The 26277-nt window shown below is 33.5% G+C and overlaps 2 protein-coding genes across 2 annotated transcripts; one reads left to right on the top strand and one right to left on the bottom strand.

Moving 5' to 3' along the window:
• Positions 1-579: 579 nt before the first annotated feature.
• On the bottom strand, positions 580-4390 carry LOC134250919 (uncharacterized). Its single transcript, XM_062733287.1, has 5 exons — positions 4104-4390; positions 2728-2920; positions 2246-2363; positions 1899-2020; positions 580-738 (listed from the first exon to the last, which is right to left on the bottom strand). Exons 1-5 carry the CDS (start codon positions 4388-4390, stop codon positions 580-582), a joined length of 879 nt encoding a protein of 292 aa, XP_062589271.1.
• Positions 4391-9139: 4749 nt separating this feature from the next.
• Positions 9140-25477, top strand: LOC134250914 (zinc transporter ZIP4-like). Its single transcript, XM_062733282.1, has 14 exons — positions 9140-9711; positions 15499-15881; positions 16466-16658; positions 17040-17157; positions 17460-17564; positions 19008-19135; positions 19244-19421; positions 19538-19716; positions 21107-21206; positions 22636-22757; positions 22929-23016; positions 23542-23697; positions 23852-24039; positions 24222-25477. Exons 1-14 carry the CDS (start codon positions 9457-9459, stop codon positions 24357-24359), a joined length of 2331 nt encoding a protein of 776 aa, XP_062589266.1. The 5' UTR covers positions 9140-9456; the 3' UTR covers positions 24360-25477.
• Positions 25478-26277: the final 800 nt, after the last annotated feature.

The following is a 26277-nucleotide window of genomic DNA, read 5'->3' as shown; positions in this document are numbered from 1 at the left end:
AAAATAAATTATACTATGCTGCAGCTGACAGACAAAAAAAATTGCTTTCACTTTGTCTTTACAATTCAATTAATGTTTCAAAACAATTAATGAAATACCATCTGATATTAAACTTGATTTGAAAACATGACACAAGTATTTCAAGTTGTAAACAAATGTACCATTCAGTCAGATGTCAAAATTTCTAAGACAATTCAGAATGTGTTTACATGTAAATAAACAAGGATCAAATACACACAAGTTATAGACAGACAGACTAATGTTGTTACTGTATGGCCAAATCCATTTGACTCCAACCACTGTTTTGTAGAATCACTATAGTCTATGTCTTGTTATATATACACAAAGCAAATTCGAAATGGATTGTCCTGCTTATTACTCAGGAATATAACCGAAGTTCAACACTTGTGTTGTTAATTGACACAACAAAGTCACAGAGCTATACCTGTAGCTCTTAAAATAAACTAAGAACAAAAATATTCATCACAACTGACTCACATAAAACAGCTTTACTTGTTTTCTCAGTTCACGTGTTGTTGTTATTGTCAATCAGGGCCGCTTCCGGTAAGTCACTTCCGGTTAGGCTCCTAGTGAATTTGGACCTCTACCGGTGGGTGGTTTCGTCATCATCTTGAGTCCCAACGTGGGCGCCATTTCTGTTACGGTTTTCCAATGGAATAAACAACTATGGTGGTAACAGATGAATTTATTTATCTCACATACACACAACAACAGGCTCTGAAATACACACAAACATAAAAATAAACATGCATGCACATTACAACACAAAACACACATCAAAGGGAAATAACTCAATTTCAAAATTGAACACAAATGATAGTCAATTAGCTTGAAATGAAATAAATATGAATTTAAATAGAATAATAAAACTGAATCATTCTAGCTTTTCCCAATTATAATTTAAAATCAATATTGTATCAAATTAAACAAATAAATCAATATTTCTCAAACTCATCAGACGAGTGCAAAACAATTTGTTCACACAGAAAACACAATCAAACACCACAAACAAATTCAACACATAAAACATTGATCTTACCAGATATATGGTATCAGAACCATTGTTCTTTATATATATGTGTGACTACAGCTATGGCTAGGAAACCCCCTAAAACCAATTATTGTATTATATATTGATTTCATCAAAAATGTAAAATAATATGTTTTACGGTGTGACCGTTGAGGCGAGCGCAGTTGTACCATCAAAACACTTGAAAAATTGATCAGCCACTTCAAACATCAAGTCGCACGAGACATCTCGACTAGCTGTGACGTCACACGACGTCACGGAGCTCGTCGGAGCTTACGGAAACGGCCGAGCGTCTAGTTTAAACTGTAGACCTAGTACAATTTTGGTCGAAAAACATTGCAGAGTTTTTTTTCGTTTATTTGAAAGATATCTACAAACTGATAGCTTTTTATGCTTTACGTTATTGTTTATTTATTTATCTATTTCACGGAAGCAATCGACATGACTTAATTAGCATATCGTCAAAATTCGTAAGTTTCCGGTGACGTCATATGTATTATTTCCGAAGGGCAAGGTGAAGGCCAGTGTTGTGGCATGGGGGTATTTTTTTGAATAAGGTAAGGCAAAATCATTTCGTTAAGATTTCGGTAAGAAACAATTTTCCTTTATTTTTTTTTACTATTTTTGATTTATTCGCGCAAAGGACATTGGGTAGTGCAGGAATTCTGGGAATGTTGCACAGAGAAATTTGGCTGACGTATGTACAGATTTCAATCCGAATTTTCTCTGTTCTTACACGTTAGTCTATTGAGCTCGCTGCGCTCGCTATTAAATAAATTCTATTTTTATATTTATCACACAATCAACATTCTCACAGGTTAATAAAGATTAATAAATAATGTCTTACTTTTCTGTCAATGTCAGTAGAGTCCAATGCAAAACTTATATCAACCCAATCAATGTACAAAACAGGAATGGAAATCAAATATCCCAATATTACTATACCCTCTAAGACTTTCACCTTTGACACTTAAAATCAACCAACCAGGAATAAAAACCAATGAACCATGAACAACATACTACACTACCTATGGAAACCCATGAATGACTTAAATTAATAAATAACTTAAAATATGGAAACTTGTTTATGTAATAATTGAAAATTAAGTTCTCAATAATTTATTTTATTTAAACAATACCAATAAAATAAATATAAATCTATACTATCACATAACTAATAGTACAAACACATACCTGACAGCATGTGATAGAGGAGCAGCTGGGACAGGGCCTCTAAATCGTGCTCATCACCAAACGCGTCCTCTAGCGGATCTTTGTACATCTCATCATACAGCCGACCTGCACTCAAACACTGCAGGAAGAAAGCATCAGAGCATGAGTTAAAATAATCTTCATAAATTAATGTTCTTTTTAGACTTTTCCTAATAAACCTTGAATGTTCGGTACGTGTATATTGTTTATTGATATACTTGAGAACAGACTTGCCCGAAAAATATAATAGTCACTTATCAAGAAAGTACAGATCAGATACAGCGGTCTTCAATAAATATTGTAGTGTCTATTCTAGGTTCTTCACCAAGTTTACAATGTACACGTTTGAGCTCAAACATTTAGAACCTCTTGGAAAAACTTAAACCCGGGACCAACTCCTTGAGCGTGACATGCAATTTGTAGGCTCATTTTCACTTTATAGAACTAAAATGCATTCCACTAACTTTAGTCTTATGAAGGTTGACTTTGGGGACGTCATCATCATGTTCATGACTGTCCGCTTCATGGCTATCATGGTCATCGTCATGTTCATGGCTATCGTGAACCGACTCCGTCGATTGGTCATCATGGACCATGGTAGGGGCTGTCACGTGATCGTTATCATGATCATCATGGCCATGGTCATCAGTATGGCCACTATGAAATGGGAGGAAAAATTCCAAGATTAAATGTACAATTTTGGTTTAACATTATTTAGAATTAAGATATTCTTAAACACTTGAAATTATAAGAGTTATCTTTTCTTAAACTCAACAAAAATTTCTTTTTAAAATCAATTCAACAGGAATATATTTTCAGCATTTTTTTTATTCTTAAATAACTTTTATCAGCAAATTCATGCCTCTAAAATTACAAAATATTCCCATTAAAAGTTTAAAGTTTTTTTCGACATATATACGGTGAACTTAAGGACAGATGATACAAACATTTTTTTTCTTTGTAAAAGATTAAATATCATGTCACGAGTTTAGAAAAGTAGATGGTTCTTAGATTGTGTTCCCCCAAGAACAGGATTATGAAAAACACTTGGAAAATATTAGTAATATTTCAATGAAAAAACAAATATAGACAAAACACATTCAGTAAAGGTTTACAGGTGAAAACAAATTTCAGAATATGTTATCTTGGTGCTAAAAGTGTAATATAAACTGAAGAAAAATATACCAAGCCAGGTGAATTTTATTAGGAAAAGATAAATTGTAAAAATCAGCCTATGTAATATTGCTAATTTTTTGTCATTTTGTTCCTCCTCTTAAAATTCACCCGGCTTGGTATATTTTTCTAAGGTTTATATTACACTTTTAGCGCCAAGGTAAGATATTTTGAAATTTGTTTTCACCTGTAAACCTTTACTGAATGTGATTTGTCAATATTTGATTTTTATTGAAATATTACTAATATTTTCCTAGTCTATTTAATTTTCCAGTTCTTAGGAGAAAATATTCTAAGAATTATCCACTTTTCTAAACTTGTGACATGATATTAAATCTTTTTCAAAGAAAAAATTTGTTTGTATCATCTGTCCTTAAGCTTGTAATATATGTTTTACGACAATTTTATGAATCCAATTTCTTTCACAATCTGTGAGTGATATTTTTGATGATTTACCTGAAGTGCCATTAAATCTTAAAAGTCGTGAGTTTTACCTTTATAAAAGTTAACGCTGAACATGATTTCATTGTTGGTGCAATTTTAATTCCGGGACGTGTTTATGTTTCGGGTTGAAAATCTAGTAATGGTCCCTTTATGGCTTTACGTACAAAAGCTATTTATAGTGCTTCTTTACGTTCTAATTATAAGATAAATCTTAAACACCTACTCTTTTGTCGTCATTTCATCGCTGTGCTCATGAGAATGGTCATTGTCGCCGTCTGTATGTTCACCTGAGTGATCATCGTCATGACCATCGTCCTTTTCGTCGTCCGATTCGTATACATCATTCAAATCGTCGATGGCTTCTTGTAGAGTTTTGGCTGTCAGTGAATTCAATAACAGTTGACCTCTTGTGAAATATCGAGTGAGTTCATCACTATAAAATTTCTTAGACGACCCAGCATTGATGGTCACCGGTTGCCAGCACACAACGCTTGTAACAATAGGACTCATTGTATTATACATGTATATTATTAATTTCAGTTAAGTGTGCAGTTTTTCATGAAGTCACGATCTTTTTCGACAAATGCATTCAGCGTAAACAATTCACGCCCCGCTGTGTGACTGGTCAACTAATATTATAAACATTGACACGGAAATAGTCTGTTGCACGAGCAACCAATCAGGGATTAGAAGAAAGTTCCAGTCGTAAAGCTTGCGGTTAGGAGGCGTGTACTTTGAGCGCAGCTGTCATCATTGGTTGTGACGTAATTGCAAAACTGCACACTTAATTGAAATTGATAATATAAGTGCACATCGTCTTAAATTCTTCAATCTACATCTAAAATGCAACTCACAGTGCATTTTCTTCAAAATAACACTTCATTCATTTATACTTTTAACATTCCAGAGACGATAGGTGAGTTAAGTGTACCATTGTCCTACCTATTCTCTTTAGAGAATTGGACAGGTTATCGCCTATCCACGTGATCTGCCCATTTCTTTAAAAGAAATACCTACCTACGTGCCGGGTATACTGAATTTCTAGGTATCTGGTACTGCGATTTTGGGTGACAAGGTAATTTGGTCTATCGTTTAGAATCCTAGAAATTCACACAACAAAACATTCCTTAACCAGAAGTCTCTGTCGAGACTGTAGCTCTACTGGTTTGTATTTATCAAAAACCATTGCATTATTTTATGTATCTTTGTGTAGTCTACTTGTGTGCCAGCTTATTTTGAAATCAAACTAAAACTGTAGAAGTAGTAGCGTTTTAAAGGAATTTCACAGAAAATTCTATCTTTAGTACATGGTAACACCGTTCATCGAAATCAAAAACCGATGCACTATTCTATGTATCTTAGTGTAGTCTACTTGTGTGCCAAGTTATATTGAAATCAGACCAAAACTGTAGAAGGAGTAGCGTTTTAAAGGAATTTCACAGAAAATTCTATTTTTAGTAACCATGGCAACACCATTCATCAAAATTAGAAACCGATGCACTATTCTATGTATCTTAGTGTAGTCTACTTGTGTGCCAAGTTATATTGAAGTCAGACCAAAACTGTAGATTTTAGGAGTAGCGTTTTAAAGGAATTTCACAGAAAATTCTATTTTTAATAACCATGGCAACACCGTTCATCAAAATTAAAAACCGATGCACTATTCTATGTATCTTAGTGTAGTCTACTTGTGTGCCAAGTTATATTGAAATCAGACCAAAACTGTAGAAGGAGTAGCGTTTTAAAGGAATTTCACAGAAAATTCTATTTTTAGTAACCATGGCAACACCATTCATCAAAATTAGAAACCGATGCACTATTCTATGTATCTTAGTGTAGTCTACTTGTGTGCCAAGTTATATTGAAGTCAGACCAAAACTGTAGATTTTAGGAGTAGCGTTTTAAAGGAACTCCACAGAAAATTCTATTTTCAGTAACCATGGCAACACCGTTCATTGAAATCAAAAACCGATGCACTAATCTAGGTATCTTAGTGTAGTCTACTTGTGTGCCAAGTTATATTGAAATCAGACCAAAACTGTAGAAGGAGTAAAAGGAATTTCACAGAAAATTCTTTTTATAGTAACCATGGCAACACCGTTCACCAAAATCAAAAACCGATGCACTATTCTATGTATCTTAGTGTAGTCTACTTGTGTGCCAAGTTATATTGAAATCAGACCAAAACTGTAGAAGTAGTAGCGTTTTATAGGAATTTCACAGAAAATTCTATTTTTAGTAACCATGGCAACACCGTTCATCGAAATCAAAAACCGATGCACTATTCTATGTATCTTAGTGTAGTCTACTTGTGTGCCAAGTTATATTGAAATCAGACCAAAACTATAGAAGGAGTAGCGTTTTAAAGGAATTTCACAGAAAATTCTATTTTTAGTAACCATGGCAACACCATTCATCGAAATTAAAAACCGATGCACTATTCTATGTATCTTAGTGTAGTCTACTTGTATGCCAAGTAATACTGAAATCAGACTTAAATTGTAGGAGGAGTAGCGTTTTGAAAAATTGTTTACAGACAGACGGACAGACAGACAGACAGACAGACAGACGGACGGACGCCGGACGCATTACTATCGCATAAGCTCTTCTGGTCTCTGACCAGTAGAGCTAAAAATGTTGTTGATGGCCTTCCTGGGCTTGTATAAGTGAGACCACCGATATCTGTTTTGTTGTATGAATTAGTAAAACAATATGTTAGGAACACCTGGTTTGTAATATTTTGAGATGGCAAGTAGAAAAACACACAGGATAAATCGAAAAACATCGCACATTATTTTATTTCATAGCAAATACTAAGCCTATATAGATAATTCGTCACATTAATTTGTCTTGAAAAAAAAATTGTTGAATAAAATGTAAAGAAAAGTCGTTTTGATGTTAAAATTAACTTTTGATAACTTTGTAATTCTCTAAAAGTTATTTCAAGTTTTTGAGAATCCACATGTGATTTACAACCTAAAGTTTCTCTGGGACTTATAAAAGTAATAATTTACTAGCTTGATTTGCTGCAGAACAGTAGTTCTCTTCAAAACATATTATATATACATGTATTGACAGAAAATCACGGAAGAATAAATCGAGAAACATTGCACTTTTCTGCTAAAACGCCTGATATTTTCCGGAATACCCGACTGAAGGTGGTAGGAGTCATCTCAATCACCGTTTCTGTCTGTATCTTGATCCCCAGGTTATTTTTGTCTTCCTGTGCTATGTTCTTTACCTCTTGTCCCCTCTTTGAATTATACATTTTGATCGCGGAATTTTCTTTCCCTTCATAATTCTTATGTTTTTTTTTTTTGTTTTTTTTTTGGGGGGGGGGCTTTTTAATCTTTTTGTATAATTCACGAAAGCGATATATTTATTTTTTAATTTTTCTGTCAGAGGAGAGATAAGTTCGTGTAAGATCTTTAAAAATAGCTTTTCTTAGCCACAATCAATTTATTGTTTCAAACATTTATTTCCTTTTAGGGTACGACAGGGTGGTTATCTTTAAGACACACATAGTAATGAGGGTGTCTTTCTGTACCTATTTAAGTTGGTCCATTGTGTCATGCATCTCTTATTTTTCTTTTCAGATATTGTATTTGGGCTTCTCATTGCAAAGCATGGACAAAAGCCATCAAGGCCGTAAATACCATTGCGGCAAGTGAGGCAAATGCCTCACTAAATTTTGTAATTTTCTGAAAAGTGAAATTTTTTTTACATTGAACTTATGAATTATGCGTGTTTTCAACTTTTCTTTTCATTTTTTTAAATCGTTCAACTCACCAGGTGCCTCGATCATTTTCATTTAGAATGTAACATAAAATAATTCAAAATATTTGTTTTGTAAATTGTTTGATTGTTTAACATCTCTTCTAAGAATTTCTCATTCATATTGAGACATGCACCACTACTAGCCGATGGAGAGCAGCAAGTTTTAAATCTGTTCTGGCTTTCAGGGTCACTGAAGATGATTGAACACTTATTCAATTATCGTGACATAGGACCTCGGTTCATCCAAAGGACCGGTCTCTACATCCCGCAGTGGGATTTGAACCCGCGATGTAAGGATCAACTCCTTAGTCTGCGACTCTTGAGCATACGCTCTAACCACTGTGCCATGTGGGCGAAAATTCAAAACGTAAAATCTTTCTAAGATTAAATATTTGATTTTTTAATATATTAGAAAATCAAAGGGTATACCCAGGTTTCATGATCCCCTTCCCTGGAAACCCCTGTCACTGGCCGTCTGGGGTCTAGGAATGCCCAACAACCTTGCCTCAATAAAAATTTTAGCCTAGTTACGGCCTTGGCCATTCTTTATATAACACTGGACATCCATCTTTTATCCGCAAATCCTCCAATGCCACTGTATGAATTAATAATTATGAGAATTTCGCAGAATCTTTATTTAAAACTCATATTGATCATGACATTGTGCGCACAATTTTTCTTCTGTTTTTGATCGCACAGATGCGTCTAGTTTCCCACAGTAAAACATGGACAAAATTGTTCTTTTAACATAATATGTATATATTATATATAATATCTCTAATCTGTAACTGCTCCTATACCACTGAATGAAATTTTATCAGACTTTCATGGAATCTTTATAGCATACTGCCATCCATCTTCGCTAGCCAAGTGTCCGATTCGTCTCCCTCATAGGGAAACGAATCGGACACTTGGCTAGCGAAGATAACTGCCATTGTGTTGTGTCTGGCTTTAATCGGAAACAAATTTGGGGTTTCCCATAGTAAAACATAGATTTAAAGTCATTAATATAATTCTTTCTTTGATATTACCCATCTCATCTGCAAAGTTCTCCTCTTAATATATATACCACTTTTGAGATTTAAAAATTCTAAAGATTGCATTTATTTTCTATATATCATGTATAAAAGCTTAATTAACTTTGGAATTATTTTTTAATTTATAAACATGTTACCTAAAATAAGGAGAAATGAAAATAAAGGATGATGTATTTCCAAACTAAATTGATAAGAAAGCTAAAATTCTGAATAAATTACATAGTGGATACATATTATCCTTTATTTTTTCTTTAAAACATTTACATATGTCTGTTCTAGAATGAATGATTTATCAAGTAGATTCGTCAGTCCAATGAATTCTTTACATTCATCTGTTAATATTCATGACGAATTGTATTAATCAGCGGGTTAACCTCTCTTATTACACCATATTAATTTTATTCCTGTTCTTTAAATGTACTGCTATCCGCTTTCTAATCAAAGAAGAACATTATGAGTGAACACGAATACAATATATTGTTACCTGCTGATTACCTGATGTCAATTACTGTTCAGGTGTAGTAATCTACGCACATTCATTGTCACGCATGGTTGCACGATGCAGTTGACATGTCCCCAGATGAGTTTATAACTGTCGGGGGTAACGTCATTGAATAGCGTGTCACTAGAGTCAATCCAAGCAGACAGACAAAACGGGCGTGGATTTAAATTCTCATACTCGTGCTAGACAGAAAGAAAGCCGGACGTTTTGGACCCTTTTCCTTTGAGGGATAAACAAGTTTTATATTCCTCCTTGAAAACATGGCTCTGTTATTTGGTGTTTTACTTTTGGTAGTTTTTCCGTGTGTCTATAAGGCTGAACTGGACATACATGAGGACCATGTAGAAATGATGTTGGATCCTTTTGATAAACTTAAGGATTTACTAGATGTGCACACAACAGGACTCACTTTAGCTAATGTGAATAAACTTATTCAGAGACTTTCAGCGAGGATTCATTGTACTACACAGACAACCCCACAAGTGTCTGCGCCCCCCTCTTGTGGGCGATCCCTGGTAAGTATAAATATATACTATTGGTCAGTACTCACACCGATTGGTTTGGAGGTTTTCGTCAATTATCATAAGATCTTTAAAAATATGAAAACTGTTATTCCACAAGTCCCAGTGAACCCAAAATGACGATCAAGCATGAAGACCCTATTGTAGCTTTTGTGTGTTTATGTTTATTTAAAGGGATTCATGGGCATTTACACTTTTAATCTTCTTAGTGCTATTCATTTATGACCACTCAATGTGAAAAACGTGAAACTTTGAAAAAATGTGAAATATTCTTAACAATGTTTATGGCACGCCAAATTCACAAAAATGAGATAAACCTAGTTTCACAATTGATAAACTAGGTTTATCGACTGTAAACTATAGTTTACAAACCGTAAACTATAGTTAACGATTTGTTAAGTATAGTTTTCATCTGTAAAACTATATTTAACGGTTGTTAACTTAGTTGTGTGTTTATCTGTCTGTAATAAGCGTTAACAATAGATTTTGTTGATAAACATAGATTCACGTTCGTAAACTTTTACATCGTAAACTATAGTTAAGAGTTGTTAATCATAGTTTCACAAATGTGAAACTATATTTATCAGATCGTTAACTATAGTTAACGGTTTGTAAACTATAGTTTACAAATCATGAAACTGTATTTATCAGATAATCTCTGTTTTGCGATCTCAAATGGTAGTTTACGGTTGTGAAACATAGATTATCGAGTTAACTATGATTTACAGATGTGAAATATAGATTTAAGTTGTTTACTATAGTTTACAGTCCGTAAACTATAGTTTACAACAGATAAACCTAGTTTATCGATTGTGAAACTATGATTTGCTCATTTTTGTGAATTTGGCGTGCCATAAATGTTTGTTAGATGGGTAAAACAATTTCCAAGCTCGGCGATACCAATTTAGAAATTAACCAAGTCAGAAAATCACATGCTGTAGGCGAATAGAAAAATATTTCTTTCACATTTTAAATAGAACGATTGATGAACTAGGTCAATTTTTAAAATCTTGGTGGTTTATTATATCAAACAAAGGCGTTATTCTGTATATTCCATTCAAATTATGAAACACAATATGTGAAAATCTATGTTTCAAATCAAGACAAATTCTTATAAAAATGGTTGTGCATTTCCACAACATTTACTTTATGTGTAATTTTATAATGTTTACAAGAATCAGTCAAGGAAATCACTTCTTGTTGATAAATGATTTTCACGTGGTGTTATATGTTCAGTCATTTACCATCTGTGGTTGAAAACCTCATGCTAGTTTACAGCTTTCGACAATTTATGGAAGAAAAGTCCATATATACACAAAAAAAACTTCAGCCAAATAGACAGAACCTGGTATCTCTCTCTCTCTCTCTCTCTCTCTCTCTCTCTCTCTCTCTCTCTCTCTCTCTCTCTCTCTCTCTCTCTCTCTCTCTCGCTAATACACATGTTTATTTATTCATATATTAAGATAATCAAAATAAGTTTCAAGCTGTTGAGAAAAAAAATCTTGAAATTTATTCCAAAACTCCCTAATTGGCATACACGGAAGTTACTGCGAAACGATACGATTCTGTCCTTAAACTGTCACGAGGGACAAATGAGATTCTTTGACTTAATTTCAACTTTCGTTAATTAAGGTGTAACAAATGTAATTGTTGGTAACTAGATGCCTTCAGGCCAATGTGTGTCCCAATTGAACAGGATTTTGAACCCTAGATCGTAGAAAAAGTTGTGTTTTTTTTAATTTTTTTTTTTACATCATATCGTGATTTTTCATTGTAGAAATTTAGAGAACATTGACATACTTTTAATTTCTTTTATGAAGAAGGCAAAATTTATTGTATCATTTTAATGTTTCTGCTTTGTATAAGGCATGGATACAGTTACCAAGACATTAGTTTTAAATATCCTATTGTAAATTGTTGAATATATAGCGTAAAGAGGTAATAGATGTCTATAACATACATGTAGCAGGGACCTATAGTATATAGGTCCCTGAACATAGTCATAAACTATTTTTATGTATTCACCAGTCTGTCAACTTTTGTTCAATCATCAATGATTGAATGGAATAGGAAACCTCAAAAAATTGTTTTTATAACCGATCAGTCGACTCAAAATTTAATTATTCATCTTTACTATTTATATGATTAACTTGCTTTAGCCTTAGCTAGCACTTGAAGTGTGTCGAGTTTGTTTATGAGGCCGATGCTTTTGGAAATGTAGTTTCATGTAACTCCATGCTTAACAAACATTACAAGACGTCATTTACAAGCATGTGATTAATCAAATGGTTGTAATTTCCACAAACTTATGTAATGTCGTTTGTTTACAGTGCTATTCTATTATGATATTCCAGAAATCGTCTGTAATGTCAGTGTTATTGTTCAAAGACTTCTCAATTCTGAACTCAAAAAAAAATGTCTTTTCCGACGGAGTACACTATGTTTACTCAAAATCCGATTCAAATTTTATTTAACCAAAAATAGCATGTAAATGATATAAATGAATTCTTTTTTTTAAATTCTTTAAAAAAAACAGTCCAAATTTAGGCACGGTTCGTTCTAATTATAGTAAAACATGATTCTACAAACGACACACTTTTCATCGTTGACTCACTAACCTCAGCATATGGATCTTACTCCAGAATCGTGCTGGACAATTTGTACATATTCTCGTTTGTCACGGAAATGCTTTAGGCTGCAATATATTTCACGTAACTTCTGCTTCCGAAAAATAATGTATTGTCTTCTTAATGATGACAATTTGAAACAATTAAGGCTTGTCATATTTGTCGCATCATACTAATTAAACGACCTCTGCACAGATATGACCAATCTACCTGACCACACGTGGTTTTCTTACTCAGTCACTGCGAGTTGTCGCTAAAAAAAGATGGATTTTATAAACCAACGATATTTAATGTAATCTACCAAACAAACTTGCACGGGGATTTGGAAACGAAAAACACACCCCTACACGCATCCACTTTCCAAATCTATTTAACTAATTTTTGATAATTTTCTCTGACAGACTTATAAATGAAAAAATCTCGAAATAATCTAAATTTTACCTTCTGTAAAATTCAAATGTCACAAAAAAATACCAATTCGTCTGATTTTTATAGAAGTAAGGTTACATCTTGATTACCTTTTATGTGACAAGAGAAATAATTTATAAAATAAGAAAAAATAAGTCCAGCCATTCTGAGAGCAGTGTGTGTGTGTGGGGGGGGGGGGGGGCTTGTCCCAAACACCACTGGATTATGCAGTTTGTTCACATGTATACTCATTTCTTATTTATTGTTGAATTTTTTTCTCGCTACAAGTGAATTGTATGGAGTAACTTTTGTATATGAATACGAGATATGGTTTCAGCCCTTTTTCTAAATAATCAATCGACATCTTGATTTATATCGCAATCAGAACCCACTGATTTTTTTTCTTGGAATTATTTTTATCGATATTTTTAAACCCTTCAATGGGAGTGCAAATATGATTTTCGATCTTGTCTGTACACTTTTGCATACGTTATCCCAGCAAATGAATATTTTTTTCACTAATCGCTAAAATATGGCACAATAGATTAAGATAATTTTTTTTTGCGATCCTTGGTGGCTGAATGAAATAATTTACAAATAAATATCATAACAAACTTATCCAACAACATGCAAATTTCTGCATTAATCATATATGTAAAAAAGCATATTCATAATTTTTACCGGATTATGCCCTGGAATAAAACTTGGTCAAAAATATAAAGTATAATATCATTCATTAGCATTTTATCATTAGGAATAAATAAGAAAAAAAATTCAGTGTCATGAGAGCAAATTATATTTAAATTGGAAGTACATTTTAAGCGAATGACGTGAAAAATTTAATATAATCCTGTCACGGTTCATGATCAAGTTCAAGAAATGGGACACACATTTAAAATACTCGACATAAACGTCGATAAGGTTTTACTGCTTAACTGCTTCTACACCAGATAAATGGACATTATACAATGTAAAATGTACTCTACTTTGAGAATAACCTTGATAATGAACAATATAACTGAAGTCTGACGTAAGCATCAATGTGACTTCCTTATATAACAGACTCAATGGACGTTCACCTATGATTTTCGTTTGTTTGAAAAAAAACTTGTATTTTTTGTAAAAGGAACAATTTTTAGTTAAATGTTCAAAAATAAGAAATCTTTGATGAACAGAAATCACCAGTTTACTCGGGAAACCACATGTTAAATCACCTAAACTGATTAAAATTTATATGTTCAACTTTCATAATTGAATAGTAGACCATTCTCTCTACACAAAAGTAGACATGGGATTGGAGACTTCGGCCAATAGGCAAATTTATCACGACGTTTAACACTTTATATGCCTATATGAAAGATAGACTATAATACATGTATATAAATAAATTCATCCTCAGCATATTACCGTATTGTATACTAACACAATCATTCAAAAATCATTGATGCGGAAAGAAGTGCAAACCTGATCTGAAACTCATTAAAATAAAATCAGATACACAAAATGTGTTCAATATATGCAAGCCTGATCTAAAACTTACAATAAAATCAGATGCACGAAATGTGTTCAATATATGCAAGCCTGATCTGAACTTATAATAAAATCAGATGCACGAAATTTGATTAATATATGCAATCGTCTGGAGGAAACACTCTGGAACAAAGGAAGACAGACAGGAGGACAAACAAACAGATCTAGGAAGACTATTTTACCCTGTGGTTTTAACTTTACCAGTAAATTATGACTAGCAATGCAGAGTTTTGTTCAACCACGTGTAATCTTTGCAGAAATATTCTAAAGTGAATATAATGTATGTTAAGAAGAGGCTAAACTGTCACATTAGCAATATATTGAAATGTCGCCTTTGGAGACCACATCTTCCAATAAACTGATGGATTTCCTATGCGTACTTATTGTGCCCCTCTCTTATCCTACAGGTTTCCTTTTTCTTTCTTACAAAATCGAATTTTTTGAAACATGAAAACAATTTAAGAAGCTAAGAATATGACCGTGCATATAATGTTTGTCTTGTCAGCCCTCGTTCTTCTGTAATATTTCACTTTAATTAAGCTCAGTTGAAAAAAATTCAATTTTGAGCTCGATCATTTTTTGGTTTTTTTCTCTTGATAATACATGTAATAAAAATTTTATGTCGTAAAACTAATAACATACTTTTAGATTTTATATACATGTATTAGGGGAATTTAAGAGATCATTAGCCAAGTGTATCGTACTATACATTGAACTGAACCAGGTTCTACTACTTACTGAAACATATAAAAAGAACTTGTTTATTTACTTGTGGTATTTTTAGCGAAAGTAATCACATTTGAACATTAAATACAAGTTAAGAGCATGGAAACAGATACGAAATACTTTTTAATTAACATTTTTGTTTCTGATAAATATATTAAATAATCACGAACGCATATATTTATCTGAATATATATAGTGCATGTTTGTACCCCTAGAATGATATAGTTTTGACTGTTTATATCCAGTGCCTCTGCTTTTGAATTTTACCCTGTTTAAAAATTCCTTTCAAGCTTTCAGAGTCTCTGACATCAATGTATTCTGTATTCTGCAGTCTTTGTTGATGCACCGAAGTTATGATCTAAATTTTCCTTTCTTCTATTTTCCTGTCTTTCAACAGTGTCTACCTCAAAGTTTTCTATTATACCGGTACTACTAGTATTATATTGTATTGTAGTATTTGTTACCCTATTATACTATTCTCATATTTCAGTGTATTTCTGGAAATGACGTTTTTAGCTACCTCGGTCTCGGAGACACAGATGAGCTGTTAGAATCCAGTTTCGGGGACTTGTCCAATCTTCTGGTGTATTATACGACGATCGCAAAGAATAACTGCGGGCAACCGGTGTCCATCAATGCTGGGTCGTCTAAGAAATTTTATAGTGATGAACTCACTCGATATTTCACAAGAGGTCAACTGGTACTGAATTCACTGACAGCCAAAACTCTACAAGAAGCCATCGACGAATTGAATGATGTTTACGAATCGGACGACGAAAAGGACGATAGTCATGACGATGATCACTCAGATGAACATACAGACGGCGACAATGACCATTCTCATGAGCATAGCGATGAAATGACGACAAAACAGTAGGTGTTTAAGATTTATCTTATAATTAGAACGTAAAGAAGCACTATATATAGCTTTTGTACGTAAAGCCATAAAGGGACCATTACTAGATTTTCAACCCGAAACATAAACACGTCCTGGAATTAAAATTGCACAAGCGATGCAATCATGTTCAACGTTAACTTTTATAAAGGTAAAATTCATGACTTTAAAGATTTTATGGCACTTCAGGTAAATTATCAAAAATATCACTCACAGACTGTGAAAGCAATTGGATTCATAAAATTGTCGTAAAACATATACATTGTATTACAAGCTTAAGTTCACTGTATATATGTCGAAAAAACTTTAAACTTTTAATGGGAATGGTTTGTAATTTCAGACGCATGAATTTGCTGATAAAAGTTATTTAAGAATAGAAATTTTGCTGAAAATATATTTATGTTGAATTGGTTTAAAAAAGAAACCTTTGTTGAGTTTAAGAAAATCTAACTCTTATAATTTCAAGTATCTAAAAATATCTTGATTCTAAATAATGCTAAAGCACATATTGAACATTTAATCTTGGAACTTAATCTTGGAACTTTTTTCTCCCGTTTCATAGTGGCCATACTGATGACCATGGTCATGATGATCATGATAACGATCACGTGACCGCGCCTACCATGGTCCATGATGACCAATCGACGGAGTCGGTTCACGATAGCCATGAACATGACGATGACCATGATAGCCATGAAGCGGACAGTCATGAACATGATGATGACGTCCCCAAAGTCAACCTTCATAAGACTAAAGTTAGTGGAATGCATTTTAGTTCTATAAAGTGACTTGATGAGCTTACATGTACTAATTGCATGTCACATTCCTGGTGTTGATGGTCACGGGTTTTAAGTTTTTCCAAGAGATTCTAAATGTTTGAGCTCAAACATATACATTGTAAGCTTGATGAAGAACCTACGGATAGACACTACAATATTCATTAAAGACCCTGTATTTGATTAATATACTTTCTTGATAAGTGACCATAATAAGATTTTTCGGGCAAGTCTGTTCACAAGTATATCAATAAGCCATACACGTACCGAACATTCAAGGTTTTTTAAGAAAAGTCTAAAAAGAAAATTAATTTTTCAAGATTTTTTTTTATCTCATACTCTGATGGTTTCTTCCTGCAGTGTTTGAGTGCAGGTCGGTTGTATGATGAGATGTACAAAGATCCGCTAGAGGACGCGTTTGGTGATGAGCACGATTTAGAGGCCCTGTCCCAGCTGCTCCTCTATCACATGTTGTCAGGTACTAGTATGTGTATATACAAGTAAATCACCGACTCTTGGACCATATTACGTTGCATTTTCATAATGACGTAAAACTCACGAAATAATAGATAGGAATAAACCGTTAAGGGCATGCCGTCCCTTCTTCTTTCAAGTCTTTAATCAATGTCGTCCCGAAAAGATCAAAAGTTTTTATTGCACTTTCAAAGTTTTCAAGCAAAAGAAGACGCATTTTATTGATAATCAATTAATGACAAGAATTAAGAGGAAAAGATATATTTAGAGCTTAATTTGTACTTTCTGTATATTTCTTTGATACAGGGGATAAGGTGTTAAGTAACTGTCGTCTGCTACCGAGGAAGAACTACATCGAGAATGGTCTTCTGGAGTACGTCCATGCCTTCAACAACACCATCCAGAAGACGGGTAAGATACCATTGAACACAAGACAGACATTAATTATCCTAAGCCAGCTGATGACCTTTCTATTCAGTTTTGACATTTTTCACCATTGATGCAACTGAGCACATTTCTGTATTTAAGGCTGTTTAAAGTTAATTCTACGTTTAACGTCACATCTAAAGTTCAAAACCTACGAGGGAGGGAGGAAAAAAATAAACAAACAAAATTTTCAAACAATTGTGAATTTATTCAAATTAACCTATTCAGTACATTAAAAACATTACAATTAAGTAATATGAGCATTTAATTGATATGACACCTAAGATTAATTTTCCTAGCAGAGTTTTTCCTTAGTATGTAAATCAGTTTGAGTCCTATTGTTAGCAAAAAATGTAGTCTATGACTGAATGGTGGATTTTAACTAGGCCTCAGTTGTCCTTTGGATTTATATTGCCACACGTCCATGGTACCCTGGAGGCAAATGCTTCTTCTTGTGGGAATGGTTGCTCAATATCTACAATTAAAATTATTGATGACAATATTTAAAACTGTTCATGTTGAAATACCCTCAAATTGAATTATGTCGTATTTTTTTCTTAGTACTAGATCTACTAGCATTAAGTTTTGAAAGTGTGAATACTAATATATATTTGGACCATACTGACAGCTGTTAGATTATCTTTAATACCTTGAATTCCACACAAAAGACAGGATTCTTCACGTCTTGGAATACCTCAAACCACTTTCCTTACTCTCCTTCACTTGAAAGGCTCTATCTTTGGTAAGCTTCTCCCTGCTCAAATGGTTAAGACAAGTATTATCTTTTCCAAAAATTTGTTCTGGTACATGAATTATGAAGAAATCAATTATCTTACTCATTACTGTTCCTTTCGATTTTTACAGAAATATTTTTTTAATATTAAATAAATTAAATAAGATTTAAATGATGCTTTTCACTGTATATAACTATTGGTTTTTGACAAACTTTCCACTCAGTAAAAAAGTTTTCGATTCTCTCCAAAATACAATGAAAAGTTCAGCCAATAATCACGAACTGAGAGTGTCAGTCTGTACATGTGATTCGAAGACTGACAAAAAATCAAAAAACTAGACTTTGTCATTAACTTCAATCATAAAATCATCTATTTTTTTACTTACATTTATGGTTCCAAGCTCTTTAATTCACTAGTTTTCTTTAATAAGACACCAACTGCCTTTACTGCGGCTATCAAAGCACATTTTCTGTCACTACGGGAAGCAGAATTTAGTCGCTAATTGTAGAACCAAACCGGAACGGATATACGGAATTCCGACAAAGACGAATTTCTCATAAACCTACGCGCGCGGGTGACGTTAAACATAGTTTTAATTTTAGACAGCCTAAAGACTTGCTAAATATAACTTGGTATAGAAACGACTCTTAGTAATTTTGAATTCCTCAAAGTAAAAACTATTTCTTTCCATCAGAGCTGCAAGGTTTACTGACTACTCTTGGTTTGGTACAATCCAGCACGGCAACAGCAGTAACGGGAGAAATTCATGACGGACATGACCATCGCAGACGCAAGAGGGCGCTCCCAGATACACCTACCTTTGTAAGAAAAAAAAGTGTACATCAAAACATGCAATTAAAAAAAATTAGAAATTTAGATTCTTCTTTAACATGCATTCCCTAACATTCATACTACGGAATCTCTTTTTAGGACAAGAAATGCTACAATGCGGATGAAATCATAGCCATCTACAATTCAAGAAACACTGACACCTTGTCCAAACAAAACTTCCTGGAACTGTGTCCATCTCTGATATACCAGCAAGTAACAAAGGCATGCCAACCGCTTCCCAAGGAAGGGGAAAACCATCATCTGGGAACCGCTGAAGGTTGGTAACTCTGACACGGTTTGCGCTTCTTATTTATAATGTGTCTGTGAATTGGGATTAAAATTTCTGGTTTTCAGTGTTGATAAATCCGTATTTTTGGTCGTTTTTCTTTGTAGCATACGGATACGGTACTGTGGCCGTCTTTATCGTCTGCCTCTGTGCAATAGGCGCCATACTCTTTATTCCGCTGGCCAATACGATCTGTCTGAACACCTTTGACTACGTCCTGGCCGTCTTTCTGGGATTGGCTGTCGGAACTCTGGTTTCTGATGCTATTCTCCATCTCTTTCCAGCTGTAAGTACCCATACTGCTGGGGTAATCATTTACATATTCGAAAAAAAATAATTAGAAACGTTTTGTCCATTGATGACAGGGGAAGAAAATATTGATCATTTTGACATAAAATTATATACAGTATGTTTAATTCTTTTTACCCTTATCCAATTTTGGCATATAACATCGCTCGTTCATTATATAGAAATTAATGCTTTTTATTAAATAAAATAACCTATAATATATACATTTGTGGTATCTTTCCACTATATAAACATACAGAGAGAAAATATCTTCAATTCTGTATGAAGTTTGTCAGAGGTCAGAGGTCAATACATGGCCGAATCACACGGCGTAATAATATCTACCGTTACTTACAGATATAAAATGTCTTGCTTTTCATGTATAAAAATGAACAAAATAAGCAAGTGAAATAATTGTTTTATTTACAACGTAAACAAGTACTTCATACATTTTTGGAGATTGATTTAACTTGTGTACATAGAGAATATACCGATAGAAACTAGCCTTTGTTTACAAGACACTTTTGTCAGCTACACAGTCTCTAACATTTATCCTTATTTTTGTTAGACCTTAAGATAAATTTTCATGATATAGGCTAAAACTATATTTTTTTCAGTAAATTCTACTCACGATAAATCTGTTGGAAAATATCAAAGCATTGCAATCACGCCACAAACAGCTGAGAAACACCTCGATCGGCGCTGTCGTACTTCAATGTAAACTGTCGCCAGTATCTCCGTTTTAACATCAAGAAACGCCTTTAGTTACTGAAATCGTAGATTAACTGTTTTTGATGAAGTTTTACACATGATTGCAAATTAACTGGCTCGGACAAGTATCTCAATCCATCGGATCCATCCATCCCTTTCAGGCGACCGAAATTCCTCCAACTTTTTCTCATCCATTCTCGGACGCATTTCTTGTGTCTTTTCAGCATTAATGATCAATTTTCACAAATTAAAATAATCCCAGACAAGAATTTGTTCACTATTACTGATCACAAGTACCCTTTAACAAAGTATTCCCTTCGAAATAGAATTCTTAGCTTGACGAATTCGAAGCGTAACCGCCTTTCAAGCCGATTTACACCTTGCGTACTTGTGACGGAAATCTACGGCGACCGGTTAGTGCAATATTTATATCGGAATACATTTAATTTAATATTTAGTTGTCCATCTCAAATGTATATATAAGTAATAAATAACAAATTTATAAACTTCAATGGGAATTGAAGTGGGTACGTGATCAAATCTTCTGAGAAGGCCTTCGGCCTTCACAGGATTTGATCACGTGACCGACCCACTTCAATTCCCATTGAAGTTTATAAACCTGTTATTTATTTCTTAATAAAATATTTATTTTTGACTTTGCATCTCTGCTACTTTAGGCGTTTGGTTTACACGTGCACGATGATGAGCACGGGCATGCTCACGGCGATGAGATAGTGATGGAACCCTACGTGGGATACGGACTAGCCGCCATGGCAGGTAAGATTATCTCAGAACATCTCAACAACTTTTAATATTTGTACCTACTATACTATTGTTCTAATGAAAGAACTTGAGTAGAGGGGGGAGGGGTGAGTTACATGTTCGTTAACTGTATTTGGCATCTTTTAAACGATGTCTTGGTCCCGTCTTTAAATTGCCAATTATCGTAAAAATCTTAAAAACTAAAGTATTTTTAATGCATTTATACACGAAGAAATCCCATGTCAGATATTTGTTATTTTTCTCTCAGGTACTATATGTTCCCTTTGACCGGTATTGTGTAAGATGTAATGTTTTGGTTGCGTGTGATTATGCTATTTTAAAAGGTGATTTGGGTTCAATTCCAGGTCAGGGTAAATGTTATATTTATAGTTAAAGACCTAAATAAACGGCCCATAAAATTTTGTTAATGTTCGGCTCCTTAAAGCGCCAGTAAGAGTTGGCTAGTTTATTTAATTCCTAGTATCAGGTTTAATAATTTTTGGACACCCGAGTTTATCTAGTCTTTTTGAGACTTCAGACATGCATACGTGCATCTGCCAGCCAGGGTCGTTAAAATATAAAGTGTCAAAACTTTAAATGCCGTTAAACACAGCGAATATTTGACTGGCATAATAAAAGTCAATGTGAATCTCGGTAAAAATTTCATTTGATGACATCCCCTATACGGTCAAAGGGAAATCAAAACTAGTTTAAGAACAATGTTTAAAAACACGAGAAAAGACTTTCTTTATGAAATTAATATGTTTATATGAGATACCGTCTCGATAATTTTGAATATGCATTTCACTTCTCTCCCCATAATTTATTTAAAATTCTTTTTTAGAAGTTAGACATGTCAGAAGGATTTCAGCTAAGTTGTATTGTCTATCATAAACTGCCAACAAAACAAGAATAACATATTCATATTTAGATTTCTTGACGCGGTAACACCCCCCCTTCCCCCCAAAAAAATTAATGAAAAACTGATGCTACAATGGATTATGGTCAATTTTGAAAAAAAAAATGTAAGGAATAAAAGCATATATATACGAGTAATTAAAAAAAAAAAAATTATGACGATTTTCCATATCACGGAGCATTATGATGATTTTTTGCAACTTTGCAGTCACTTATGGTATTGGCATGTTGAACAATGTAAATTTTGAGTTTCGGGTGGTACACGTAGTAAAGACAGAATTTACAACATGACAACTAATTTTAAATTTAACGGATGATATTAAATTCAAAATTTTTTATTTACTATCACCCGGTAAATGAAAAACATAAGAAGTTAAGTTGTATTACACGTATAATGTTTCATATGACCATTATATCTGGTAAACAAGCAACGTGATTTATAAATTATAACAATAAATTCCAGGACCCCAATTTTTTGTGAAAAAAAATTTTAACATATCTATTTAAACATATAAATTATTTCTAGGTATATACGCATTCTACTTCATGGAGATGATGTTCAATTTGTTAAGTAAGGGAGATAACTACGAGGACAGTCACGGACACTCACACATGCCAACCTTGGATAAATTCGAACTGCACAGCGGTGTAAGATTTCTTTAATAATATAATACAATATTCAAACCTTTTCTGAGCCATGTAAAATCAGAAAATTAAAATTTTGAAATCTAGCTACATTATTTGTAACTCATTTTCAACCGGCGTATGCGACAACATTACATGGAAATAATAGCAGTAAATGTCTGTCTGTAATTTTAGCAGAAAAATGGAAAGTCGGAGTCGCGGTCTGAATTATATGAAGTACGAAGTGAAGCAGATTCCGAGTATAAAACAAATGTTACATCACGTAAGTAGAATCTAGAGTCTTTACCAAACTGTAAGATTCAGTCTTTACCAAACTGTAAAGAGAGTGAGAGGGGATAAAACGTTTTCCGAGATTATATACATTGTATTTGTACGTCTTACTTATTTATTGAATACATAGATTCTCACACATTTATTTTCCTCCAATCACCTTCTCTATGACTTTTTTTTATGAGAGAATGGTAGAAAATATTCTACTTATTTTTTTATATCTTGTATGTAACATGCGAAGTTTAATATGATATTGAATTCCCGCGATCTTTGGCTGTGATGGCTATACTTGTACCGTGTGATATTCAGGTGTTTTTCAAATTCTTAAAGAAAATTCTTAAAACCCTTCAATTTTAAGGCTTCCGTACCTACGATATTTAGCAAATATATTTCCATACAAGTCTGTGAATCTTTGCTTGAAGAAAAATGTATAAAGGGTTGTACATGCATTTCAAAATAAAAGTAAAATTGTATGATGCAAAAGGGTACTAGTAATTACAGTTTTTTTTTCTTTCAGCTGGGGCCAAATCCCTGATTCTGATGGTTTTGTTGGGAGACGCCTTGCATAATTTCGCCGACGGTCTGGCCATCGGTGCAGCGTTCACTGAAAGTCCATCAGTCGGTATTGCCACGACTATTACCGTGTTCTGTCATGAGCTGCCACACGAACTTGGTAAACCATTCCTCAGTACTTTGTCTGATCCCACTTGCATGCTTCGTGCATTAGACCAAGTTTCAGTTGTATTTTTTGTCTCTGTATGTAGACATTTTATTTTCCATATAAGTTAGTGATGAAATCTTTAATTTTAATATAAATTTTATTAAAGGGGACTACGCCATTTTGGTATCCAGTGGCATGTCTAGAGCCCGAGCCTTAATCTTTAACTTCCTGTCCTCATTAACTGCTTTCATTGGTCTATACATCGGGGTTTCCGTGTCAACCGACAACACGGTCCGCCAATGGATCTTCGCCGTCACCGCGGGACTCTTCTTGTACATTGCTCTGGCAGATATGGTAAGAAAAATATGCATATGTACCATATTACAGGAATTTATAGATATCTAAAAAAAAAAAAAAATTATCAATTACATATACCTTACGATAAAATTTGGGGGTTATGGCTATATTTATCAAAATTAAAAATGAAAAAACTGTTACAAAAGATCTGTACTAGTATTCTTTATACTACTTTGCAGTTGCCACATATGACAAATGGCGGAAAGGGCTCCCGAGGGAAGAGACTGCGGATGATCATTTGTAACAACGTTGGCATTTTTCTTGGGGCGGTGATTTTAGTTCTCTTGTCCTTATTTGAATCCAAAATCAAAGTGTAATGTTTGTTGCAATATTTTAAAAAAAATGTGCAATGAAAATTTTAAGTCCTCTGATTACACATTTGTATAGAGGTTATTTTATTTTTTTCTTTAAAAAAATATCAAAATGTTATTGGAATGTTACATAACTATGCAATATACATTTGTGCAAACTTTCATCAATTCAAAACATTTACATGATTTATATCCTCTGATGGAGTTTTCTTTATCGCCTTATTGTTTTTGTATGTGTCATTTTCATCTTCATTTATCTAAACCAATATTAAAATGAAAAAAAAATATTTGATCACCATTTCATATGACCCCGAAATATGCATGTCTATTTTATTCATGAAAGAAAAATGTGAATATGGAATAACAATGTGTACGCATATAATTATATTCATTTCGAAACACATACTAAAGTACGGGAAACCGGTGGTTGATAAAATATCTTTCCTACCTGGCACCTACCGGCTTCCATACTGAAGACAAATTGTGCACAAGGAAAGTGCTTTGTTTCAATGCACAAAGGTACTAGGACAGGATACGCTTTCATATTCAGGAACCACAATGGCGTCGTTAACCTGTTATAGAAATTCCTATATTTGTGCACTTGTAAGTTGCTCTTTTGTGTCTGTGATATACCAGCAAATGTTTTATTGTACTCTATCAATTATAATTAACCCTTTCATTTTATTTCACGTCGGAGATGTAACTATATGAATTACATGGACACAACTTTTTAGTTGAACTTGTTTGTTCATTTACTTAATATGTTATAGATTAGATCTTCATTTACATGTCTAGGTGAGCTTATTTTAATATTTTCCGGTTGTTTAGAAATGGGGAAAAAATGCCGAAAATCACCTATGTATATTTTAATGTATTATTTTTTTTGCGATAAATGTACATATACATGTATATAGAATGTGTTTTAACAAAACTCTCTTAACAGTCTTGGACAACTAAAATCCAAAATATAAAATATTTACAATTTACTTATATGTAGAAACGGGACAAAATGTGTTTAGCACTGCTGCAGTGCAGTTTGTTTTAATATCAATGTGATGTTACAAATACATAACATGTGTACGTTTCTTAACATTTCTATATAAGGAATTAAAAATATAAAGTTCTGAGTTGATTTTCTTTTCTCTTTCATTACCAGAGGCAATTATGTATAGATTATCATGTTATCCTGGACAGAAAACAGGATGTTATTACCTTAGAGGTGGAGGTGGTGCAAGCTTTTTTTCAGATTGGGTGGATAAGCAAGTTTAAAAAGCTCATATTGACATCAGGCGTATATTGTTGAGGAGGTATTTCCATACAACATGAACATGTTTACACTTTATAGTATACATGTTTACCCGGTATCCCTAGTGTATGGACTAAATATATCAGTGACCCCCCCCCCCCCCATTAATACATTAGGACTGACAGGACTAACCTGTGAAATAACTTTACCTTTGTTTGGATGGAAAATTTTGATGAGCATCATGAGCTCCAGATTTTTCTGAGCCTCCCAAATTGGGACCTAGCTTTTCCCGGTCTGTTCGTAGTGTCCTCATCAGATGATCCCTTTGTTGTTATCACACCTCCAATGTAAGGAAATGTTTCTACATCCCCCAGGTCTAGCCCATCAATCTTGACTGCCTCTTTTATGTCAATGTTGAGCTTCATCACTGGTTTTCTCGGTGTTTATTTTCAGGCCAGCTTGTCTAGCGATTTCATTAAGTCTTTGTGTCTTGAAATTTTGAGGAAAGTAAAGCAAGATCATCTACAAAGTCTACATCTTCAAGTTTTGTTCTGAAATTCCACCTTATTTCTGTTGGCTCTCAATTTCTGTAGTTCTTTTCATTACGTAATCTATAATCAACAGAAATAGGAATCCAGACATTGTGCAACCTTGCTTCCTGTTGTTACCTGGTACCAA

This window comes from Saccostrea cucullata, unplaced genomic scaffold, assembly GCF_032062105.1.
Source record: "Saccostrea cucullata isolate Sc308-1 unplaced genomic scaffold, CSIRO_AGI_Scuc_v1 ctg9637, whole genome shotgun sequence".
Lineage (NCBI taxonomy): Eukaryota > Metazoa > Mollusca > Bivalvia > Ostreida > Ostreidae > Saccostrea > Saccostrea cuccullata.
The sequence above is the reverse complement of the archived record's forward strand: the minus strand, read 5'-3'. Positions and strand labels throughout refer to the sequence as shown.